Here is a 20,640-nt window from a genome sequence, read left to right on the forward strand (position 1 = left end):
CTGTTACTAATGGGATGGTTCTACTGTTCTCCAACCGTGAAAACCAAGACAAAGTATTGATTTAGTGTCTCTGCCACTTGTGTGTGCCCCATTATTGACTCCCCAGTCTTGTCCTCTTGTCCTCAAGTTAACCAGTGTTAACTTTAGCTATCTCTTCCTTTTAATATACTTACTCAGTGTTTTGCTATCAGTTTTTATCTTTTGCAATAGATTTCTTTCATAATTTACCTTTGCTCAGTCAAATGTGCCCTTGATGTCAAAGACAGTCACTGTCACCTCATCTCTGAAGTTCAGCTCTTATGTCTGTGTTTGAACTAAGGCTATATTGAAGTCAGGAGCTAAGAGGCTATGGCGGAACCCAAACTGACTGTCAGGAAGCCATTTGCCTTTGACCAAGTGCCGCTTGACAGCACTGTCAACAATCTCTTCCATCAATGCCATGTTAATGTAGTTGGAAGCTCATTTTGGGCTAAAATATGACAAAGGTTACAAGCAATGCGGTTCAACCACAGATTGGTGCCAGGGAGAATAATGGAAACAATGACTAGGGAGTACAGTTTGTGGCGGGGACTGAAAACGATGGCATCAGTCTTTCCAAGATTTAATTGGAGGAAATGTATGCTTATCGAGTACTGGATATCAGACAAGCAGGCAATGGAGGGGTTGAGAGGGGCAGTGGTGAGTTAGAGCTGGGTGTCTTCAATGTATATCTGGAATCTGGTGGGTTTTTTTGAATGATTCAAGGGCAACATATAGATGAAAAATAGAAAGGGGCTAAGAATATATCCTTGGGAGACACCAGAGATCAACAGTGCAGAAGTGGAAAGAGAATCCATTGCAGGTGATTCTCTGGCTATATTTAGACAGATAAGAACAGAACCATGCGGATAGAGCTAGATGACAGTGGAAAGGTGTTTGAAGAGGATAAACTGTGTCAAAAGCTATAGACATATTTAGAAGGGGGGGGGTGTTAAAGGATTAAATTAGAGAAAGGTACCAATTCAAGATTAGGGCAGGAGGGACCTCCGAGGAAGTTTGGCCCTGTGGGTTAGTGGAAGATTGTACATACCCTTGTAGAGAAATTATTGGTTCAGTAAAGTAAACCGAACTCTTAGGAGAAAACTATTTTTAAAGTTATTCAAAAGCTGGTAATGGCGAATGTGCAGGGTCTTGCTTTTGGCTTCAGCTTTTGGCATTTGTGTTTGAGATAATGAACAGTCAAAAACATTACAAAAAAGTTTGAATTCAGTGGATTGTGCTCCTTAAAATAATGGCTGAGTAAGTGAGCCATTATAATCAACGGCTATGTTATTGTTGCATCTGTATTAAACTGCAAGCAGGACAGGAAGTCAAGAATCTGAAGGGATGGTAGAGGAGAGGAAAGAAGGGAAAATTCCAATCAATGTGAGGAAGAAATAGGGAACAGAATAAAACTCATGCAAATTGAAACGCAAGAGACAACCCATGAAAAACCAACCAAATTAATCTCTAGTAAGTTCTTGGAGAAGGGCGCCTTTTATCCTGTAACGTCCCTAGATCCTCAAAAAAATTCAAACATTGCAATGTTGTGATACTTGTTTGCAGGAAAGTGTTTTCTGAGGTTGAGGGAAATGTGATAACCAGGAAAAGGAATAAGCATTAAAAAAAAATTGTATCAATAATTCATTTATAGAACAAGAACAAATTTACCCTACAGGTTAAGAAATGGTACAAAATATTCAAGTTACAGATCATCTCCTTGCAGGATCAATATCAATAAAATGGATGCATCCAATGGAAAGGAGGATGTTTAGTTTGGAGTGTATTGCCTTGTGCACATACAATTAGCTATTTTGTTCGCTGAATATCTTAAATGGTACACTTTAGCAATTTTCAGAACTGAAGAGCTAAAAACAAAATCAACATCAGACCAAGAGCACAAAGTAAGTTTTAATTAATTGTACCTTGGCTTTTTAAGAGTCAAATGCAAATAGCCTCGAATTGTTTCTAACCATCTATATACATCTAGTAGTGTGCCTTTGAGAGTCTAAGGGTAAAATTGAAGACTTTGTAGTTATTAAATTTAGGTTCAAACAGTAACTAAACAAAATCAAAACAAAGAATTAAGAATAGAATGAAGACTTACAGTAAGTTTAATGGCCTTTTCCGGAGCAACACCCAACAACTGTGGTAAAAGACCTAAGTGTTTAGAAGGGTATGATCAAACCATCAGCAATAATGAAATATGGATATAAATTTGTCACTGGAATATTATCTACATTAAATTATTACAACAAAACCATCAGATTTGTGAAGAAACGTTATTAGTATTTGTTAATAAAATTCAATCAACTCATATCAGTATTCAAAAAGGACTTTAATCTAGGAAAATAGAGCAGCTGCATCATTACAAACTCTACTGTTGTTATATGGTTTCTATAATTACAAGATAAAAATTATTTGCATTTTTTTCTGGTTATTAAATAAGATTTATACAAATAATTAAATTCTATTGTTACAAATCTGATCCAATATACATTTGAATTAATTTAACTAACTGCACTGAGGCGGTCTGACAGTAAAATCTCACTCTTGTCCTTGCAAGTCTGATGCCCTTTTCAGCCTGGCATTTTTTTAACTGGACAATCTGCAATTAAATTGCCTTAAGTTTTTGCATGCATGTATACAAAGAGGCATGGGAAAGGGTGGGCAAGTGGAGTTGACATGAAAGTTCAGTCATGATTTAAGTGGCAGAGCAGGCTTGAGGTGACCAAGGTCACTTCCTCTTTATGTTCCTGTTTTTTGCTACTAGCCGATAAATGTCCTAGGCTATGCAAAGGCTGAGGGCAGGATCAAATTTGGCTGCAGTGCCCTGTTGCAATTGAATAGTCTGCTAACATACAATGTTGTGACATGAAGAGTGCCCATTTGAAATATGTACCATCAAGGACTTTCTCAGAAGATAATTTAATTTGTCAAACCAAATAGTGGAAGTTACTATGAAAGCTATCCAGCTTCAACATGATCAGAGAAAATTATTTAATTAACTTGTATCAAAGAATGAGCGCAATTAGGCAAATACAAACAAGAGCACTCGCTTTTTAATTGTGCCTTGCGGGATGTCCTACGGTGTTTCATAACCAACAAATCACTTTTTTTGAAAGATAGACAAATGTGTCTGCCAATCTGAACATAGCAAGTCTCACAAACTGCAAATGATAAATAAGCAGTTAATTGGATATGGTGGTGTTGCTGGGAGGGATTTTGATTAAGATACAGACAGAACTCTCTACAACCAAACCAGCAGCCCATAAAGGCAATACTGGAAGGCCACTTTAAATACATTTTTGTAAAGATTATTTTTGTTGGTCTAGGAGTGCTCCACCAATTTGGTTCTGTGGAGAATCCTCCAGTTGTTCCATTCCATACCTCTGATCAGCGAGCTGCCTGTCAACATTTATTTAGTACTGACAGTGCACCCATTTTATTTAAATTGAGGCCAATAACCAAATTCGATCAGTCCTTGTTTAGTGGACAATCTGGTTGCTTCCTCCATCTGCCGATATATGCTATTAATAAAAATCACCTCCTATGCTCGAGTGTCATGTTATCATGAGTACAGCTACAGACACTGGCTATCCACATTAAAAACTACTTAGCTCAAGCCTCAGGTAGCCCCCCCTATTCCGAGAGCAGAATGATTGATGTACATGCAGTTGGAGTTGAATGAAGCAATTAAATTTGTGGTATTCATATTAGTTGTCTCTTAAATGCATTTTTACAACCAAACCCTCTCATTGAAGTTTCGAGAGACATTCTCCTTTGTCCCAGGATGTGGAGACAACATAGCTATACCTTATGGTTACATGTAACCTTATGGTTACATGTAACCATACATGTAACTAAGCTCTAGCACTACATCTCCAGGTGACCGATAATTCTTCCAAAAGATGGATACCAACCTTCATGAAGCACCAACCTAAGCACGAACCATAAGAACCTTGGCATGTAACAGGTTCAAAACCCCCGCCCCCCCCCCCCCCCCCCCCCCGCCCGCCCGCCCCCCCCCCCCCCCCGCCCGCCCGCCCCCCTCCATGTTGTAGTTTTGGAATATTAAACAAATTATTTCACAGTTCAACAATAACTTGCAATTTTACAGTTCCCCTAATGTAGAAAAATGTATCAAGGTGCACAACAGATGTATTTATTAAGAGGTAAAGGGTCAAGCAAGATGCTAAAAGGCTAAATTAACTTTTTTATTCAAAACATGGAATTACCCTGACTTTAACCTGGACACATACACAAAATAATTGTGTTAAATCAAGATCAACTTCCTCGTCAGGCTTTATGAATTGCTACTTTTCCTCTGTGCATCAAGTCTGTTTCTTTTTCAAAGATTAGAACGGTGGTTTGAGTCCTTTTCAGATCTTTTAATGTCTGTCAGTGAACCCGATCTGCTTCTGAAAAGACTGTTGAGTGACTTTTGCTGGGACTCAGCCAAAGCAGTCATGCATATCTGGTATTCCCAGTCAAAGGTTCTCAATAAGCGGAGCATACTTAGGGAAAAGCAACACTGACATTTTCTGGAATAATTCATCAGCAGATGGCAGCCTCTCCTTCCTTTATCTGAATTAGGAACCTGATTTTCATTTTTCACAAAAACAGAGTTTTGCTTAGCACTGAGGGTGGACATTTTTTTGTAATTTTCTGGTGTTCTCTTGATTTGTTTTTCTCCTAATCAGTACATCATGCAACTTGATAAGATGTATGCTGGCCAACTAAATTTTGGGGAAATCCTGATTGATAGCCATATTTCTCTTCATTTAATAAATGGTATTGTTATTGCTGACAAATGTGGCACTTGTCTTATGTTAAACTTTCTCATCAACAGAAGCCAGAAGTTTTTCAAGGTTCGGACGGAATGTACCACTGGGTTCCATAAATTTACTTTGCAGAAAAAAAATGAAACCACTAGATCAGAAAACTCCAGTTAGAAAAAGTGTGGGCAAGGTGCAAACAAGGTACCTCCTATATTTTACTCCAGTGGTAGTGGGAGAGGAGAAGGAGGAGAAAGAAAAGGACAAAGAAGATACTTTCCCAATTGTTCTGTGCACTGAAAAAAGTGATACATTGGCAGTACCAAGAATGAAACAAAATATTTATTCTTTGCCATCTCATCCCACTCAAATTCAGAATACCATATACCACTGAATTAACAACCTCACCATTAGAATAAGTGTCAGTCTTAACAAATGTTATTGGAGTTACAGTCATAAAACTAAAACCACATGGCATGATTGTCACTAGGCAAGAGTTGGAATCAGATAATCATCCCATCACGGCTAAAAGAAACACAACCACCATACTCCCTTAATAAATCTACTCGTTATATAATTCTACTAAAAACCTACCTCTATAGAGACCGAAAATGCCTTCATACCGTATAACTTTCTGGAAACAATCAAAACTATTTTTGTACATCAGTTCCCCAATGAAGGACCCCGTAGACCGCTGGTTCTGCATCCTTGTTTTCACCAAATCAATAGGATAAACGGCAGTAGCTCCCACCGCTGCATAAAAAAAGACAATGGCCAAATTAAGTTAAAGTAGCAGTGTTGAAAAGTTATGAAATAATCACATCAATGGTTAATATTTAAATACAGTCTCCACCAGTTACAAAGCCCATGCTTATGGCAAGCAACTGTCTATACAAGACACTTTCCCATGACAATTTTCAGCACCTAAAAAATTACAAAGGTCCTTCTTATAATAAGTTTATCACATCTTGCTAAACTACAATTACCTTAATTACCAACTTTTTTATTACTGCAGTTTAAAGCTCTAGGTTGAAAGGAATAAATTAACCGTCAAGATAGCTGCCTTTTACCCAAATCATGATATAAGAGGTTGATGCTGTCAGTGCCGCAAGGCAGCAGTGCCACTTACTTCCTATGAATTGAGAGCTGGCCAATTTCAAAGTTCCTGAATTACTGCCATTGCCTTTGAAATACAACAGTTTTAGATACTATTTAATAAGGTGAGGAGGCAAAATAATTTGGATCGTTTACTTGATTCTGTCATATGACGTCATCTTTAACACACTTGGATTTACTTTACAAATTTTAATGTTACATTCTGAATTGCCTGGAGGTTACCTGGGGACATTGATAGTTTAACTGTCCAATGCTTATAGTGAACAAATGGTGTTATCAACTCGCCACTATAAATGATGCAGATTGCATCTGTTCATGAAAATAAAACCATAATAAATTGAAAAGAAAAGTTAACAGTAGTGAGAGTATCGTACCAGAATTAATGAAACGACACATCTAAATGTTAGGGAGGATCACCAGCAGTGTTGCCAACATTATAAATGACATTGTTAAGCAGCGTAAAACTTCCATGGAGCTTGAGGAACATATATATTTTTTAAAAACTTCTAACACATACAATAAACTCTTCCATTCGGGATAACTAATCTTAATACCACAATATTCTGAACCTTTTTTTGAGGACATAAAATACATTAATTTTGTTCAGGAAGCATTCTTCAAAATAAAATCAGAGCAAAAGGGTCTATGGAACCTAATTCCATTCACATTGACCTGTTATAAGCACCTTCTGTATATCACATCCACTGCATCACTCTTGCCTACTCTCTGTTACTTTCTTAACTAAAGTTAATTTTTAAAAATTACCTTACTCAGAGAAACTCTGTTATATTCTCGGAGTGGAATTCTCCCATGCCCCTGCTGGCGGGTTCAATTGCAGACAGAGAGGGGAGGTGGGGAAAAGGATTCGGCAGAAGGCCCAAAATCAGTTTAATCTCAGCATGAATTTCCAACAGAATCTTCCACTGGTGCCTGCCACGGCAGACTGGGAAACCCACTAGTGGCCAGCATGAAATTGATTTGGACCCTGCTAATGGGATGCAAATGAAGGCCTGACTGAAACCTTCCACCCGTAACCAATTCTCCGTGATTCCAGCAGGAAAGCACACCGCTCCAGAACACATCTGGAACAACATGGTGTGCAGAAGTCAGGACTTACCTAAAGAATGCCTGGAGTTGCCTCTGGTGTTCGGGATGGAGGCCGCTCACGACCCTAGAACACCACAGCCCTGGGTGAGGGGAGCATCTATCAGGTGGATCTTCAAGATTCTGCGTCATCAAGGTGGTCCATCTTGCAGCCTCACAGTATTCTTGGAGATGCACCTTCTTTCTTCAGCAGTGAGTCAGTTATGTTGGGGTGCCTGTTAAATATGGCACCCAGACATGACGACAGGACTCACGCAATCAAGCACGCTCCGCCATGGAATATACCGTTAAAGGCCCAGGCAGATGACTAACGAGGTCAGGCTGGAAGATAAGGCATGATTTCCAATTGGCCTCTGCAACGGAAAACACTTTACCTGTCCTGGTCCCCACACCCACAGGTGGGAGAATTCTACCCTGTGTGTCTGGGTGTTTTTGGTATATAATATTTCTGCAAAGATTCTAGCCTTTTGCCAACCACTAACATTAAAATAACTATAGTACCCTGGATTAAAAAATCATTTTTATTTGATATCCAACACAATTCCTTTTCCATTTGACCATTTTTTTAACATTGATTCTGGTGATTCTTCCATCGCCTCCCCCACCAATTTTGAAAAAAAGAACAGATGCAGATCTAGTGTGCCAGGCGCTGGGTTTGTCCCCCATTTAACTAGTATAGCCTTTCTATCCTAATGGTTACAATAACCATCTTGACTTTTTCTAATATTGTTGTCCTCTTTGTTGACCTCCAGTAAAAACAGAGGAAACCTATCAGTATCCTTTGTCAGTATCATCTCTGTTATCTTGCATATTCCCTCCCTCCAACACGCAGTAGCAGCAGTATGTAATATCTACAAGGTGCACTGCAGCAAATTGCCATGTTTCTTTCAATAGCACCTTGCAAATCCGTGACCTCTACCACCTAAAAGAACAAGGGCATGCCAAAGGCACACCACCACCTACAAGTTTCTCTTCAAGTCATTCACTTTCCCGAGTTGAAAATATATTGTCATTTGCTTCCTGACAACATTCTGAAACTTCCTCCCTAACAGCACTGCGGGTGTACTACAGGACGTGGACTGCTGAAGGTCAAGTACACAGCTCACCACTATCCTCTCAAGGGCAAGAGGGATTAGCAGTGGATGTTGGCCTTGTCAACGGAACTCACATCTCAAGGACAAACAAAAGATAGCCCATCATGACTCTATTCCTGGGACAATAAAATATTTGTATGATTCCTTTTTATAGTTTAGATATTTGGTTCCATTTTATCTTGGAATGGGAATAATGGCGCACCCAGAAGTCAAGGAAGAAGGATGGGCTGATCTTCCTGTAGCCACTCTGGCCACTCTGTGACTACTGCTATAGTGCGGCTGTTGGTTTGGCCCCGAGTGCCGAAGTTAACATGGCATTACGACTTCACTGATGTTACTTTTATATTAAGCCCCTGTCTGCCTGCAGCAGGTACTCATAATGTGGAGATGCCGGTGGTTGGACTGGGGTAAACACAGTAAGAGTGTAAAACTCTTACTGCAGCAGGTCCTCCAGTCAATTTCAAATCAGCAAAGATAAAATGTAACCAAGCATGAACTGTGTTGTCTCAGACCTACAAGTGGACTTAGATGATTTTAACCCTGACCATGCACGTTAGCTAATAAGCCAAGTGACACAACTGGATCTTAAGAGAATGAAAGCAGAATTAGGGAAAAATAATGGAAAATAACAAGTTAGGTAATGAGTCGGAAGCAAGAAAGAAAGTGAGCTCAGGGTCAGGTAAAGGCTAAGCAGGCAGAAAGAGCAAAAAATGCAGTACTGCCTCTCATGCAACAGAGTAGCCAATTAGTTGAGATTTGACAACCTGCTGCCCCTTGGTTAGGAAAAAAAACGAGAAAATAATCGAGTTTTTTTATATGCAAAGACATCCCCTCCTATTAATATCAATGTTACTTTTAATAATTTCCATCTCGAATACTGAGGCTAAGGAATTAAAATGGGCTGCAACATCTGATTTGCACGTGTTAAATACCCATGTAGATTGTATTCTGTAGCCTGCTGAACTGGAAATTTACTGCTGGCAGATGGAACAGAATTTTAAATAAAAGTCTTATACCTTTTTCCAAGTTTCTTTGTTGTCTAATAAAAAGTAAAATATTATCATAGTACTATTTTGCAAGCATAACATTCTATTGTGTTGACATTAAATATATTGACAGTTATTGGTCGCTTATTTCAGACTGCTACCTCAAAAACTAGAGTTAAAATAAAATAAGTTTCAAATTTCATCACTACCAGCAGCATAACAGATTTATCTACATGAAGGCATCTCCTGAATATAACTGGTTTTAACAACATCTTTGTTTTTTAAATGGGACAGTTTGTCAAAATTAGAATGTACTTATGGAAATTCTGCTGCTTCTCGAAAACTCTTTTCAACGTGATGCAGTAAAAACACTTGCAAAGTTGGAGACAGAATATAAAACCAACAAGGTGTATTTAGTGTTCTTCAGGGGACTTCTCTTCCATGCCTTAATGCAGAGAAATTTTAAAACAGTACATGTGATGACAGGCAGCACAGTGACACAGTGGTTAGCACTGCTGCCTCACAGCGCCGGGGACACTGGTTCAATTCCCGGCTTGGGTCACTATCTGTGCGGAGTTCTCCCAGTGTCTGTGTGGGTTTCCTCTGGATGCTCCGATTTCCTCCCACAGTCCGAAAGATGTGCTGGTTAGGTGCATTGGCCATGCTAAATTCTCCCTCAGTGTATCCGAACAGGTGTCAGTGGCGAATAGGGGATTTTCACAGTAACTTCATTGCAGTGTTGTCAGCCTACTTGTGACACTAATAAATAAACTTTAAAATAAACATTTTAGCTTAATTCCCACAGAATCTTGAACATTTGTTCTCTCTCTTTCCCATCAAATATATTTAACATGATTCACTATTTTGTCCAGAAGACCTATATAATTATAGGTATTGAGCTCCTGAAGACAGTCTGGAGCCAGAACTGGCATTGCTGTACAATGTCGGGTCCTCTGATCACAAGTAAATATAAAGGGAACTTTAGAGAGCCTTCCAACGTTGGCCCTTTATTATAAGAGCCTGCACCTTAGCTGATCTGTACTGGTCTAGTGGGATCCTATTACACTAGCCTGGGTCTGAGAATAGCACTGAGACATGTCACTCACCTCCAGCAATTGAGCCCAAAGTGAACCTGTAAGCAGACTCAACAACCTGGAGCCACACAGGCCTGCTAGTATCACTGTAAGATTGCTAGGGAGGAAAAAAAACAAAAAGGATGAATATGGGAAAGGAATATAATTCAATTAGCTTTTGTAAAATTTAGTAAGAAATATCATTCAAATACTGTTGGAAGGTAATTACATTAGCTATTACAAATTATAACTCAGCAAACAAGAAAAATTGGAATTAGCTTAAATTTAAATAATGACTGCAATTTTTTGGTATTAAATAAAATTGTTCAAAACAGCACCACTTACTTTTAACAGTTTCCTTCATATAATTTATAACTTTTAATGTTGGTATTTTATTGAGCACAATTTTTAAATAATTTAATTCTAGTTGCTCTACCACTTGTAGAATTAACACAAAAAAAGATTTTTTCAATAAATAAAATGCACAAGCCAAGTTTTTCCATAACTGTTTTAATAAACACTATGCTTTGAGCAACTTTTGCCATGGATAATAACCACAGCCACTGCTGTTCATCCAGATATGGCTATAATAAGAGCAAAATAATGTGGATGCTGGACATCTAAAATTAAAACAGAAATCCTGTACAGAGAGAAAAACAGAGTTAACATTTCAAGTCCCTGTGACTTCTTTGAAGAATCATACAGACCTGAAATGTTAACTCTGTTTCTTCTCCACAAATGCTGCCAGACCTGCTGAGTTTTTCCAGCATTTTATTTTAATCTGGGCATGACTTGCTGCCCATTCACACAATTGGTGAAATACATTCATTCACTTCAAACAGTTATTCTAAAAAATTATTATTTTTCAAGTATTCATCCCACACTAATGTGTCATCAGTCTGATCATAGATATTGAGTATATGGGGGGGGCAATTTCCCCACTTAGTGGGATGGATTTGTGGCACATGGTGCATCACAGTGCCACCAGGGGATTCATGCTTTTGGGGGGGGGGGCAATCCCACCCGAGAGGTCAGCTGGGTGGGCCACTGATTGGCGCATGCGCTGGCCCTCCTCATCACCAGCTTCCCCATGGCCAGCCCAGAACCACCCCCCTACACCCTCTCCAGCCCCACCTCCCCAATGGTGCATGGGCAGCCTCGATCCCCTCCCCCATGGTTAGCCTGCCCCCACCATGGCTAGCTGACCACCCCCCACCTGCCCATGGCCAGTATGACGCGCGCGCGCCCCCCCACCCCAATTGTTTTGAACTGCAGTAAGCAAAAAGTAACCAACTCCACTTCTCTAAATTATGTCCTACAATGGTGAAAGTTAAGTTGGGAAGATAAGTAATGCATTTGACTTTTTCATTTATATGGCATTTCAAATAGAAAAAAAAAGATGTCTTAGAACAGTGCAGAAAATAGTGGTGTTTATTCTGATTGCGAGGTTTTGTAAAAAAGTGTTATGATTTGGGACAGTGTAGGGCAGTGGTTCCCAAAGGGTGCGGCGCACCACACTGGTACGGCGAGAGAGGATGGCAAGTGTGGCGGGAAGATTCAAGAACAATCAATCAAAGAAACATTTAAACATGTTTTAAACAAGCATTGTTTTATACTTTCTGGATGTCCCATGATCATATTATAAAGTAGTTGTGTTCTATGTTATGAATCAAGCACTGCTAGGCGTTTTTTTTTGTTTTTGAATGTATTTCTTATCAATAAAAGATTTGGTGTGGCAGGAGCAAATTTTTATTCGGAAAGTGTGGCCCAGTGAAAAAAGTTTGGGAACCACTGGTGTAGGGTCCCAAAATGGAGGAACAAAGCAGCTATTGGACCTGTTCTGAATTCTGCTGACAGCAAGCTGAAGTGGCTTGGTTGTTAAAGATTAAAGGGGAGGTACAGGTTATTTTACTGTGAAGATACAAAGTGTTCACTCCTGTAGACAATGGCAAAAGCATCTGTGCAGACAGTGGATAGATTGTTTGTCTCCAATGTCCCAGGAAGGTGTTCAAAATGACAGTTCCTAAATTGGTTATTTAGTTTCAAGACAGAATGAACTTAGGAGTCTAAAAGATAACTAATTAACATTTCTACCTGGAATCAGGACTCACATTTCCATGGACATAGGCTTACAGGAGGGGAAGAGTCCATAGGGTGCCTCACAGGGGGTTTTCTGTATAAATTTTTAGAAGTATCACTGAACTATATTTTATATAGACAGTCTTGTTCTGCCAGAATCTGAGAGAGTTTAAAGGCAGCATGCCTCCATGGCAAGAATGAGCAAAAGAATTGTGGTAAATAAAGGCGCATGATGTAGGTGGTAACATATTGGCATGGATAGAAGATTGACGAGCTAACAGTAAGGTAGGTTAAATGGTTCGTCTTCTGGTTGGCAAGATGCAAGGTGCAGTGTACCATAAGGATTAGTGCTGGGGCCTCAATGTTTTACAATTTACAGTATGCAAACGACTTGGATGAAAGGACTGAAGGTATGGTTGCTAGGTTTGCTGATGACAAAGAAAGACAGGATAGTAAGATGTGAAGAGGACACAAGGGGGCTACAATGGGATGTAGACAGGTTAAGTGAGTGGGCAAAGACTTGCAAATGGAGTGTAATGTGGGAAAGTGTGAAATTGTTGAGTTTGGCAGGGAAAATAAAGAAACATTATATAAATGGTGGGAGATTGCAAAGCTTGGAGATGCAGAGGGATTGAGATGACCTAGTGCATAAATTGCAAAAGGTTGATATGCAAGTAATTAGAAAAGATAATAGAATGTTATAATCTATTGAGATGGGAATGGAATACAAAAGTAGGGAGGTTATGCTTCAATTACACAGGCATTGGTGAGACCACATCTGGAGTATAGTATTGGTTTCCTTATTTAAGGAAAGATATTAAGGAAAGATATACGGTATTGGAAGCAGTTCAGAGAAGGTTTACAAAACAAATATCCGGATTGGGCAGGTAGTCTCAGGAGGAAAGGTTGGGCTTGTATCCACTGGAGTTTAGAAACGTTAGAGCTGACTTGATTGAAACATACAAGATCCTGAGAGGTCTTGGCAGGGTGGATGTGGGGAGGATGTTTCTTCCTGTAGGAGAATCTAGAACTAGAGGTCACAGTTTAAAAACATGGGATCACTCATTTAAGACAGAGATGAGGATTTTGTTTTCTAGAGTCATAGAGATTTACAGCATGGAAACAGGCCCTTCGGCCCAACTTGTCCATGCCGCCATTCTTTTTAAACCCCGAAGCTAGTCCCAATTGCCCGCATTTGGCCCATATCCCTCTATTTCCATCTTCTCTCAGAAGGTTGAAAACATTTGGCACTCTCTTCCTCCAGGGACGGTGGAAGCAGAGACTTTGAATATTTTTAGGGCAGAGGTAACTAGATTCTTGGTCAGTAAGAGGATGAAAAGTTATCAGGGGTAGGCAGGAATGTGGGTTTAAGGTTATAATCACATCAGCCATGATCTTATTTAATGGCGAAGCAGGCTCGCAGGACCTAATTCGTATGTTTGTAAGAGTGTGGATGGGAGCATATGTTTGTATTGAAAAGACTGAGGGGGCAATCTTGCCTTCTTGTCCTGCCGGTCAGTGGATGGGGTGAGCCGGTAATATCACGCGAGAGGCCAAAAGTCCTCCCTGCAACCAGAGGGATCGACTGGGCTGGGGCGATCGACCGGGCATGATGGGGGGCAATATCAAGGAGGTGGGGAGCCTGACTGATCTCTGGTCTGTTGCACAGAACAGAAAGATCTGCGCATGTGCGACTGTACCCTCTACTGTGAGCTGCCAGCTTTCCGGCGAGCTCAGGCTCCACTTCCTCCCCTTACTGGTAGGAATCAGATTGCGCATTTTCAAACTCTCACAAAAAATTGGCTCTGAAACTCTCCCGTTTCCATGCTCGTTCAGCACTTTGAATTTTTTTGGTAAGATCACCCCCTGAATTCGTGAGGATTTAAACCAGACTGGAAGATTTGCTTAGCTCTGGCTAGAGGGAAGAATCTCCTGGGTAACCTTCACCTTAAAGCAGTTCGTGGATTAAGAAGTTATATGGCTGGAAAAAGGAAAGAACAGAAGCAAGCCCTTGGAAACCGAGAATCACTTTGACTGGCCCCAGAAGAATAGGTAGTCCATTTAAGGGACAGAATAAAGTACGAGTGTGGAAGATTTTTGGTTGCATTAAAGCCTTAATAAGGGAATTTTTCTATAGCTTAGAGTGTAAGTTGCCTATGAAAGAGTGATTATTCAATGTTACTTTTAGTTTGTTGCAGTAAAAGTCTTAAATTGAAATCTTGTTGAACAATCCCTTTAGGTTGGTCATTGGGAATTCATAGAATCACAGAATACTACAGTGCAGAAGAGGCCATTTGGACCATCGAGTCTGCACCGACGCATGAAAAGCCCTGACCTGCTCACCTAATCCCACTTGCCAGCATTTGGCCCATAACTTTGAATGCTATGGCGTGCCAAGTGCTCATCCGGGTACTTTTAAAAGATATGAGGCATTCCGCCTCCACCACCCTCCCAGGCAGTGCATTCCTCAAATCCCCGCTAAACCTCCCACCCCTCACTTTTAACTTGTGTCCCCTCGTAACTGACCCTCCAACTAAGGGGAACAGCTGCTCCCCATCCACCCTGTCCATGCCCCTCATAATCTTTAACACCTCAATCAGATTGTCCCCAGTCTTCTCTGCTCCAGAGAAAACAACCCAAGCCTATCTAACCTCTCTTTATAACTTATATGCTCCATTCCAGGTAACATCCTGGTGAATCTCCTCTGCACCCCTTCCAGTGTGTCACATCCTTCCTATAATGTAGCGACCAGAACTGCACATAGTACTCCAGCTGTGGCCTCACCAAAGTTCTATACAACTCCATTATGGCCTCTCTACTTTTGTATCTATGTAATTCAAATTTCTTTTCAAAGTTAATGGTCTCTACAGAGATCATGATATATTATGTGAGAGAAACGTATATAAGGAATGGGCCAGAAACATGTTGAGTGTAAAGCAGGATTAATAGCTTTTTATTAATGTGTATTTAGTTTATCTCACTCTGTTTAAAACATTCTTATAGTACAACTGGACATTTTTTTAATGTTGAAAAATACCGGCTGGAACAGTGTTCCTTGATGGGCACCTTAAAACTATATACTGGACAGAAATGTAACGACTCATTATTCCCTCAGGAAAGGAAGATCTGCTTGCAAACAATTTCTAGGATAAGTGCTGGATGCACAGGATCGTTGGGAGTGGTCTTACCAATCATTTGCTTATATTCAAAGCTCCTACACATCTGAAATATTAACCAATCCACTAGCCTTCAGTCTCTTTACCTCTCTGTCTCCAAGATGCTCATTAAAACTTACCTTTGTGACCACCTGTCCGAATATAACCTTTTGTGACTCAATGACAAACTTTGTTTGATTACCCTCCTGTGAAATACCTTTGGCTGCTTCACTACATCAAAGGCTATCTTGTTACTGTTCTTATTCATTCACAGGATTTGGGAGTAGCATAGATTCAATCATCTTCAAAAGGCAGTTAAGATAACTACTTGAAGGAGAAAAAAATGCAGGGATTACGCAGGGTCCCACAGCCCACCGAAGGCAATGCTTTCTGCCCCACAGGGCTTATGCCACCTCAAAAATTCTGGTCTACGTCTCAATTCACCAGGTGCAACACCATGGGAAATTGATTTTGTTTGTCCAAAGATGCACTGAATCCAAAGTAGCCTCGGCCACTCAATTATTTGTATGAAGCAGGCCAAAATGTTTTACCCAAGCTGCTAAACTACATTGAACCCTTTTATTTCGAACTTTTGAGCAGGCTTTCAGTAAATAGATGATGATTTTAAAACAAATAGAAAGATCATAGCATACTCATAATGACGTAACTTTAACATTGCTAGATATCTGCATTGGAGAGCCAGATTTCCCTCCTACCTGTCTCTGAACTTCAGCCAAATTATATGGTAGGGCTCCTTCCTCCAATGGTGCTATTCTTTCAATGTCTGCCAGAGTGACTCGTCTGAAGGAGAAAGAAAGAACAGGCAAAGAAACAGCTCACTATAAGTATACCACATACAAAGTTCAACCCGTCCTGCCTGCTTTGTTGCAATAATCTGTGATGCAAAAGAATCTTGTTCAGATTCTGTTGAAAAAAAAAGAGCATTTTCTTTCAGTCACAATCTTAACATGAAATTGTTGATATTTCAACAAGGTATCCATTAAAAAAGTCAAAAGTCACCATAATACCAACGCACCACAGGCTGCTCACCACTTTTGAGGGGTGTTGATTTTAATCCGAGGATCACCACACCTCAGGCAAGGGAAAAGGTTAAGAAGGCAGGCCTTCATGAATAATCTCTGACAGTACAGGAATTGAACTCATGCTGTTGGCATCACTCAGCATCACAAATCAGCCATCCAGCCAACTGAGAAGTTGTCAAGCAAAATCAAATTACCTGATCAACGTTAACTGCAGTGTCGAACAATTATAAAAGAATTAACAGTAGCATACTTAAAAACACACAATCTGTGAACCATTTAATACAGTTGCAGTCTACAGGAAACTACTGTTCATAAATTTGTGATTGACCTGTACAGTTTTTCCCCATCTACTCTGTCCAGACAGATTTGGAACACCTCTATCAAATCTCCTCTCAACATTTGCTTCTCCAAAGAGAACACCATCAGCTTCTCCAATCCATCAACATAACCCAAAATCCCTCATCCCTGGAACCAATGTCATAAATCTTTTCTGCACTTGTCTAATGCCTTCATATCCAATTGAGACCAAACTAGAGTTTTGTGATAGCTCACAATAACTTCCTTTCTTTTATATCCTATACCGCTATTTATAAATCCCAAGATCCTGTGTGCCTCATTCAACATGCCCTGACACCCTCAATGATCCCAAAGTCCTTCTGCTCCTGCATCCTCTAAGATTGTATACTTTATTTTGTATTGCCTCTCCTCGTTCTTCCTATCAAGATGTATCACTTCACAATTCTCTGCATTAAATTTCGTCCGTCATATGTCCACCCATTACACCATCCTATCTATGTTTTCTTGAAGTCCATTACTAGTTTTCCACAGTTCACGATAACACAGTTTTGTGTTATCTGCAAATTTTGAAACTATGCCCTGCACAGCCACGTCAGGGTCATTAATAAAGATTAAGACCAACTGCTAAGGAAACCATACTATATCTTCCTGCAGTCTGGAAAACAACGTTCACCACTACTCAGAATCACAGCGTTGTTACGGCACAGAAAGAGGTCATTCGGCCCATCATGTCTGCATCGGCTCGCCAAATGAATATCATGGCTGAGTGCCATTCATCTGTCTTTTCCCTGTACCCCTCAACTTTATTCTTATTCAAATACTCATCTAACGTCCTCTTGAATGCCTTGATTGAACCTACCTCCACCACACTTCCAGGCAGAGCATTCCAGACCCAAATCACTTGTTGCGTGAAAAAGTTTTTTCTCATATCACGTTTGCTTCTTTTTAAAATCACTTTAAAAGTGATTTGCAAAATAATTGATTCTTTTAGGAGTTGGAACAGTTTGTCCCTATTTACTCTGTCCAGCCCCTTCATGATTTTGAACATCTCTATCAAATCTCCTCTTAGCCTTCTTGTATCCAAGGAGAACAATCCCATCCTCTCCAAACTATCCGCATAACTGACGTTTCTCATCCTTTTTCACAATCGCATTACTCTTGGTTCCTTGTCATTCAGCCCAGTTTGTATCCATGCTGTCATAGTCCCGTTTACTTCATAAGCTTTGGTGACAACCCTGTTTTGGGAAGAGAAAGGTAGTTGTAAGGTAGTAGGCGGCACGGTAGCACAGTGGCTAGCACTGCTGCTTCACAGCTCCAGGGACCTGGGTTCGATTCCCGGCTTGGGTCACTGTCTGTGTGGAGTTTGCACATTCTCCTCGTGTCTACGTGGGTTTCCTCCGGGTGCTCCGGTTTCCTCCCACAGTCCAAAGATGTGCGGGTTAGGTTGATTGGCCATGCTAAAATTGCCCTTAGTGTCCTGAGATGCGTAGGTTAGAGGGATTAGTGGGTAAATATGTAGGGATATGGGGGTAGGGCCTGGGTGGGATTGTGGTCGGTGCAGACTCGATGGGCCGAATGGCCTCTTTCTGTGCTGTAGGGTTTCTATGATTTCTATTTCTAATTGGGGATAGTATAGTCAGGGGAATAGACACTGTTCTCTGTGGCCAGGACTGAGAGTTCCGAAGACCTGGTGTCCGGGTTCAGGAAATCTCATCTGGACTGCAGACAAATTTGGAGCGGGAAGGGAAAGAGCCAATTGTCGTGGTCCATGTGGGTACCAACGATATAGGTAGAAAAAGGAAAGAGATTCAGCTGAGGGAATATGAGCAGCTAGGGACTAAATTAAAAAGCAGAACCAAAAGGTAATAAATCTCTGGATTACTACCTGAGCCACAAGCTAATTGGCACAGGGTCAACAAGATTGAAGAGCTAAACGCATGGCTCATAGATTGGCATGGGAGAAGTGGGTTTGAATTCATGGAACATTGGCACGAGTACTGGGGAAGGAAGAAGTTGTGCCTATGGAATGGGCTCCACCCAATCGCATAACTAGGGCTGTAGATATGGCTTTAAACTAAATAGTGGGGGGATGGGTTCAACTGCATGGAAAATGATTTAAGTTACTTTCCTCAGTTTCCCCTGATCTGGTTGAGGTGGAACGGTGACTTTAGTACAGTCAGTCTTTCTAATGACACCTTCCCTTTCTCAATTTTTAGCCCATCCAGAGCCTCAACACAAGAACATAAGCTCTGCCATTTGATAAGATTGTGGCTGATCAGATTGTGTGGCCTCAAGTCCACTTTTGTGTCCATCTCCCACAATCTTCAAACTCACTTGTCAATCAAAAATCTATCTAACTCATTAATCAGTGGACGAGCCTCCACTGCTCCCGGAGCAAGAGAATTCTACGGAGTAACAACCTCGTAGAGAAAAAAAATCTTCCCATCTCAGTCTTAAATTGGAGATCCCTAATTTTTAATTGTGTTCCCTGGTTCTAGGCTCACCTATAATGGGAAACATTCTCTCAGTATCCACCCTGTCAACTCCCTCAGGATCGGATGGGCTGGATTTTACGCATTCTCCACCAGATCTGTTTATGACAGGGATGCACATTAAAAAAAAGAGGGCTGCCCAGCCCACCATTTCGCAACCACCCCGGAGCACCCCACATAATATATTAGGTGGGCGAGCATTAAAATAGGCAGCTCACCCTCCCATCACATTACAATAAAGAATTGGGCGGCACGGTAGCACAGTGGTTAGCACTGCTGCTTCACAACTGCAGGGTCCCGGGTTCGATTCCCGGCTCGGGTCACTGTCTGTGTGGAGTTTGCACATTCTCCTCGTGTCTGCGTGGGTTTCCTCCGGGTGCTCCGGTTTCCTCCCACAGTCCAAAGATGTGCGGGTTAGGTTGATTGGCCTGGTTAAAAATTGCCCCTTGGAGTCCTGAGATGCGTGGGTTGGAGGGATTAGTGGGTAAATATGTGGGGGTAGGGCCTGGGTGGGATTGTGGTCGGTGCAGACTCGATGGGCCGCATGGTCTCCTTCTGCACTGTAGGGTTTCTATGATTTCTATGATTTCTAATTACAGGTCAGCGAAGCTTGTAACCAAGCCAACTGTCCAGGATATTAAAAGCAAAATACTGCAGATGCTGGAAATCTGAGATAAATACAGAAAATGCTGGATTAATTCAGCAGATATGGCAGCATCTGTGAAGAGAGAAACTGTTAATGTTTTGATTCCATCGACTTTATACAGAACTGAAATGGGATAGAAATGTAATATTATGCACTGGGAGAGGAGGTGGGGCAGAGTGAAAAGTCAGTGTTAGATTGGAGCTAAGAAGAGATTGAGAAAGATGTCACAGACATGAGACAAAGTGGCTGCTAATGGTGCCATCAGGGACTGCAGTGTGTTAATAGTGGCAAAGGTAGGAAAGCTAAATGCGTCAATAGAAAATAGAGGTTAGTGCTCAGTGGGGGCAAAACTGAATAAAAAAGGACAATGGCCATGTGAGGGAGGGGTGGGTAGTGTTGGGACAAACCAGGGAATCTCCATAACAGAAAATAATATAGGGGACATCAAGATGAAGGGAAAGATTCACAATCCAAAGTTGTTGAACCAAACAGATAGAATGATAGAATCCCTACAGTGCAGAAGGAGACCATTCAGCCCATCGAGCCTGCATCAACAACAATCCCACCCAGGCCCTATCCCCATTACCCCACATATTCACCCCGCTAATCCCTCTAACCTATGCATCCTGGAACACTAAATGGCAATTTAGCATGGCCAATGCACTTAACCCGCACATCTTTGGACTGTGGGAGAAAACCGGAGCGCCCGGAAGAAAGCCACGCAGACACGGGGAGAATGTGCAAACTCCACACAGACAG

At 40.9% G+C, this 20,640-nt stretch overlaps 1 protein-coding gene across 2 annotated transcripts in view; it reads right to left on the reverse strand.

Annotated features, from left to right (window-relative positions):
* slc25a12 (solute carrier family 25 member 12) overlaps positions 1-20,640 on the reverse strand; it is a 122,364-nt gene that overhangs the window by 50,977 nt on the left and 50,747 nt on the right. For both annotated transcript variants that reach the window (XM_078228390.1, XM_078228391.1), the window contains exons 9-12: positions 16,120-16,204; positions 10,203-10,287; positions 5,391-5,549; positions 2,126-2,178 (exon numbers count right to left, since the gene is read on the reverse strand). In XM_078228390.1, the coding sequence (XP_078084516.1) occupies positions 2,126-2,178; positions 5,391-5,549; positions 10,203-10,287; positions 16,120-16,204 (382 nt within the window). The remainder of the gene's footprint in view (positions 1-2,125; positions 2,179-5,390; positions 5,550-10,202; positions 10,288-16,119; positions 16,205-20,640) is intronic.

The sequence above is a fragment of the Mustelus asterias genome, chromosome 14 (assembly GCF_964213995.1).
Source record: "Mustelus asterias chromosome 14, sMusAst1.hap1.1, whole genome shotgun sequence".
NCBI lineage: Eukaryota > Metazoa > Chordata > Chondrichthyes > Carcharhiniformes > Triakidae > Mustelus > Mustelus asterias.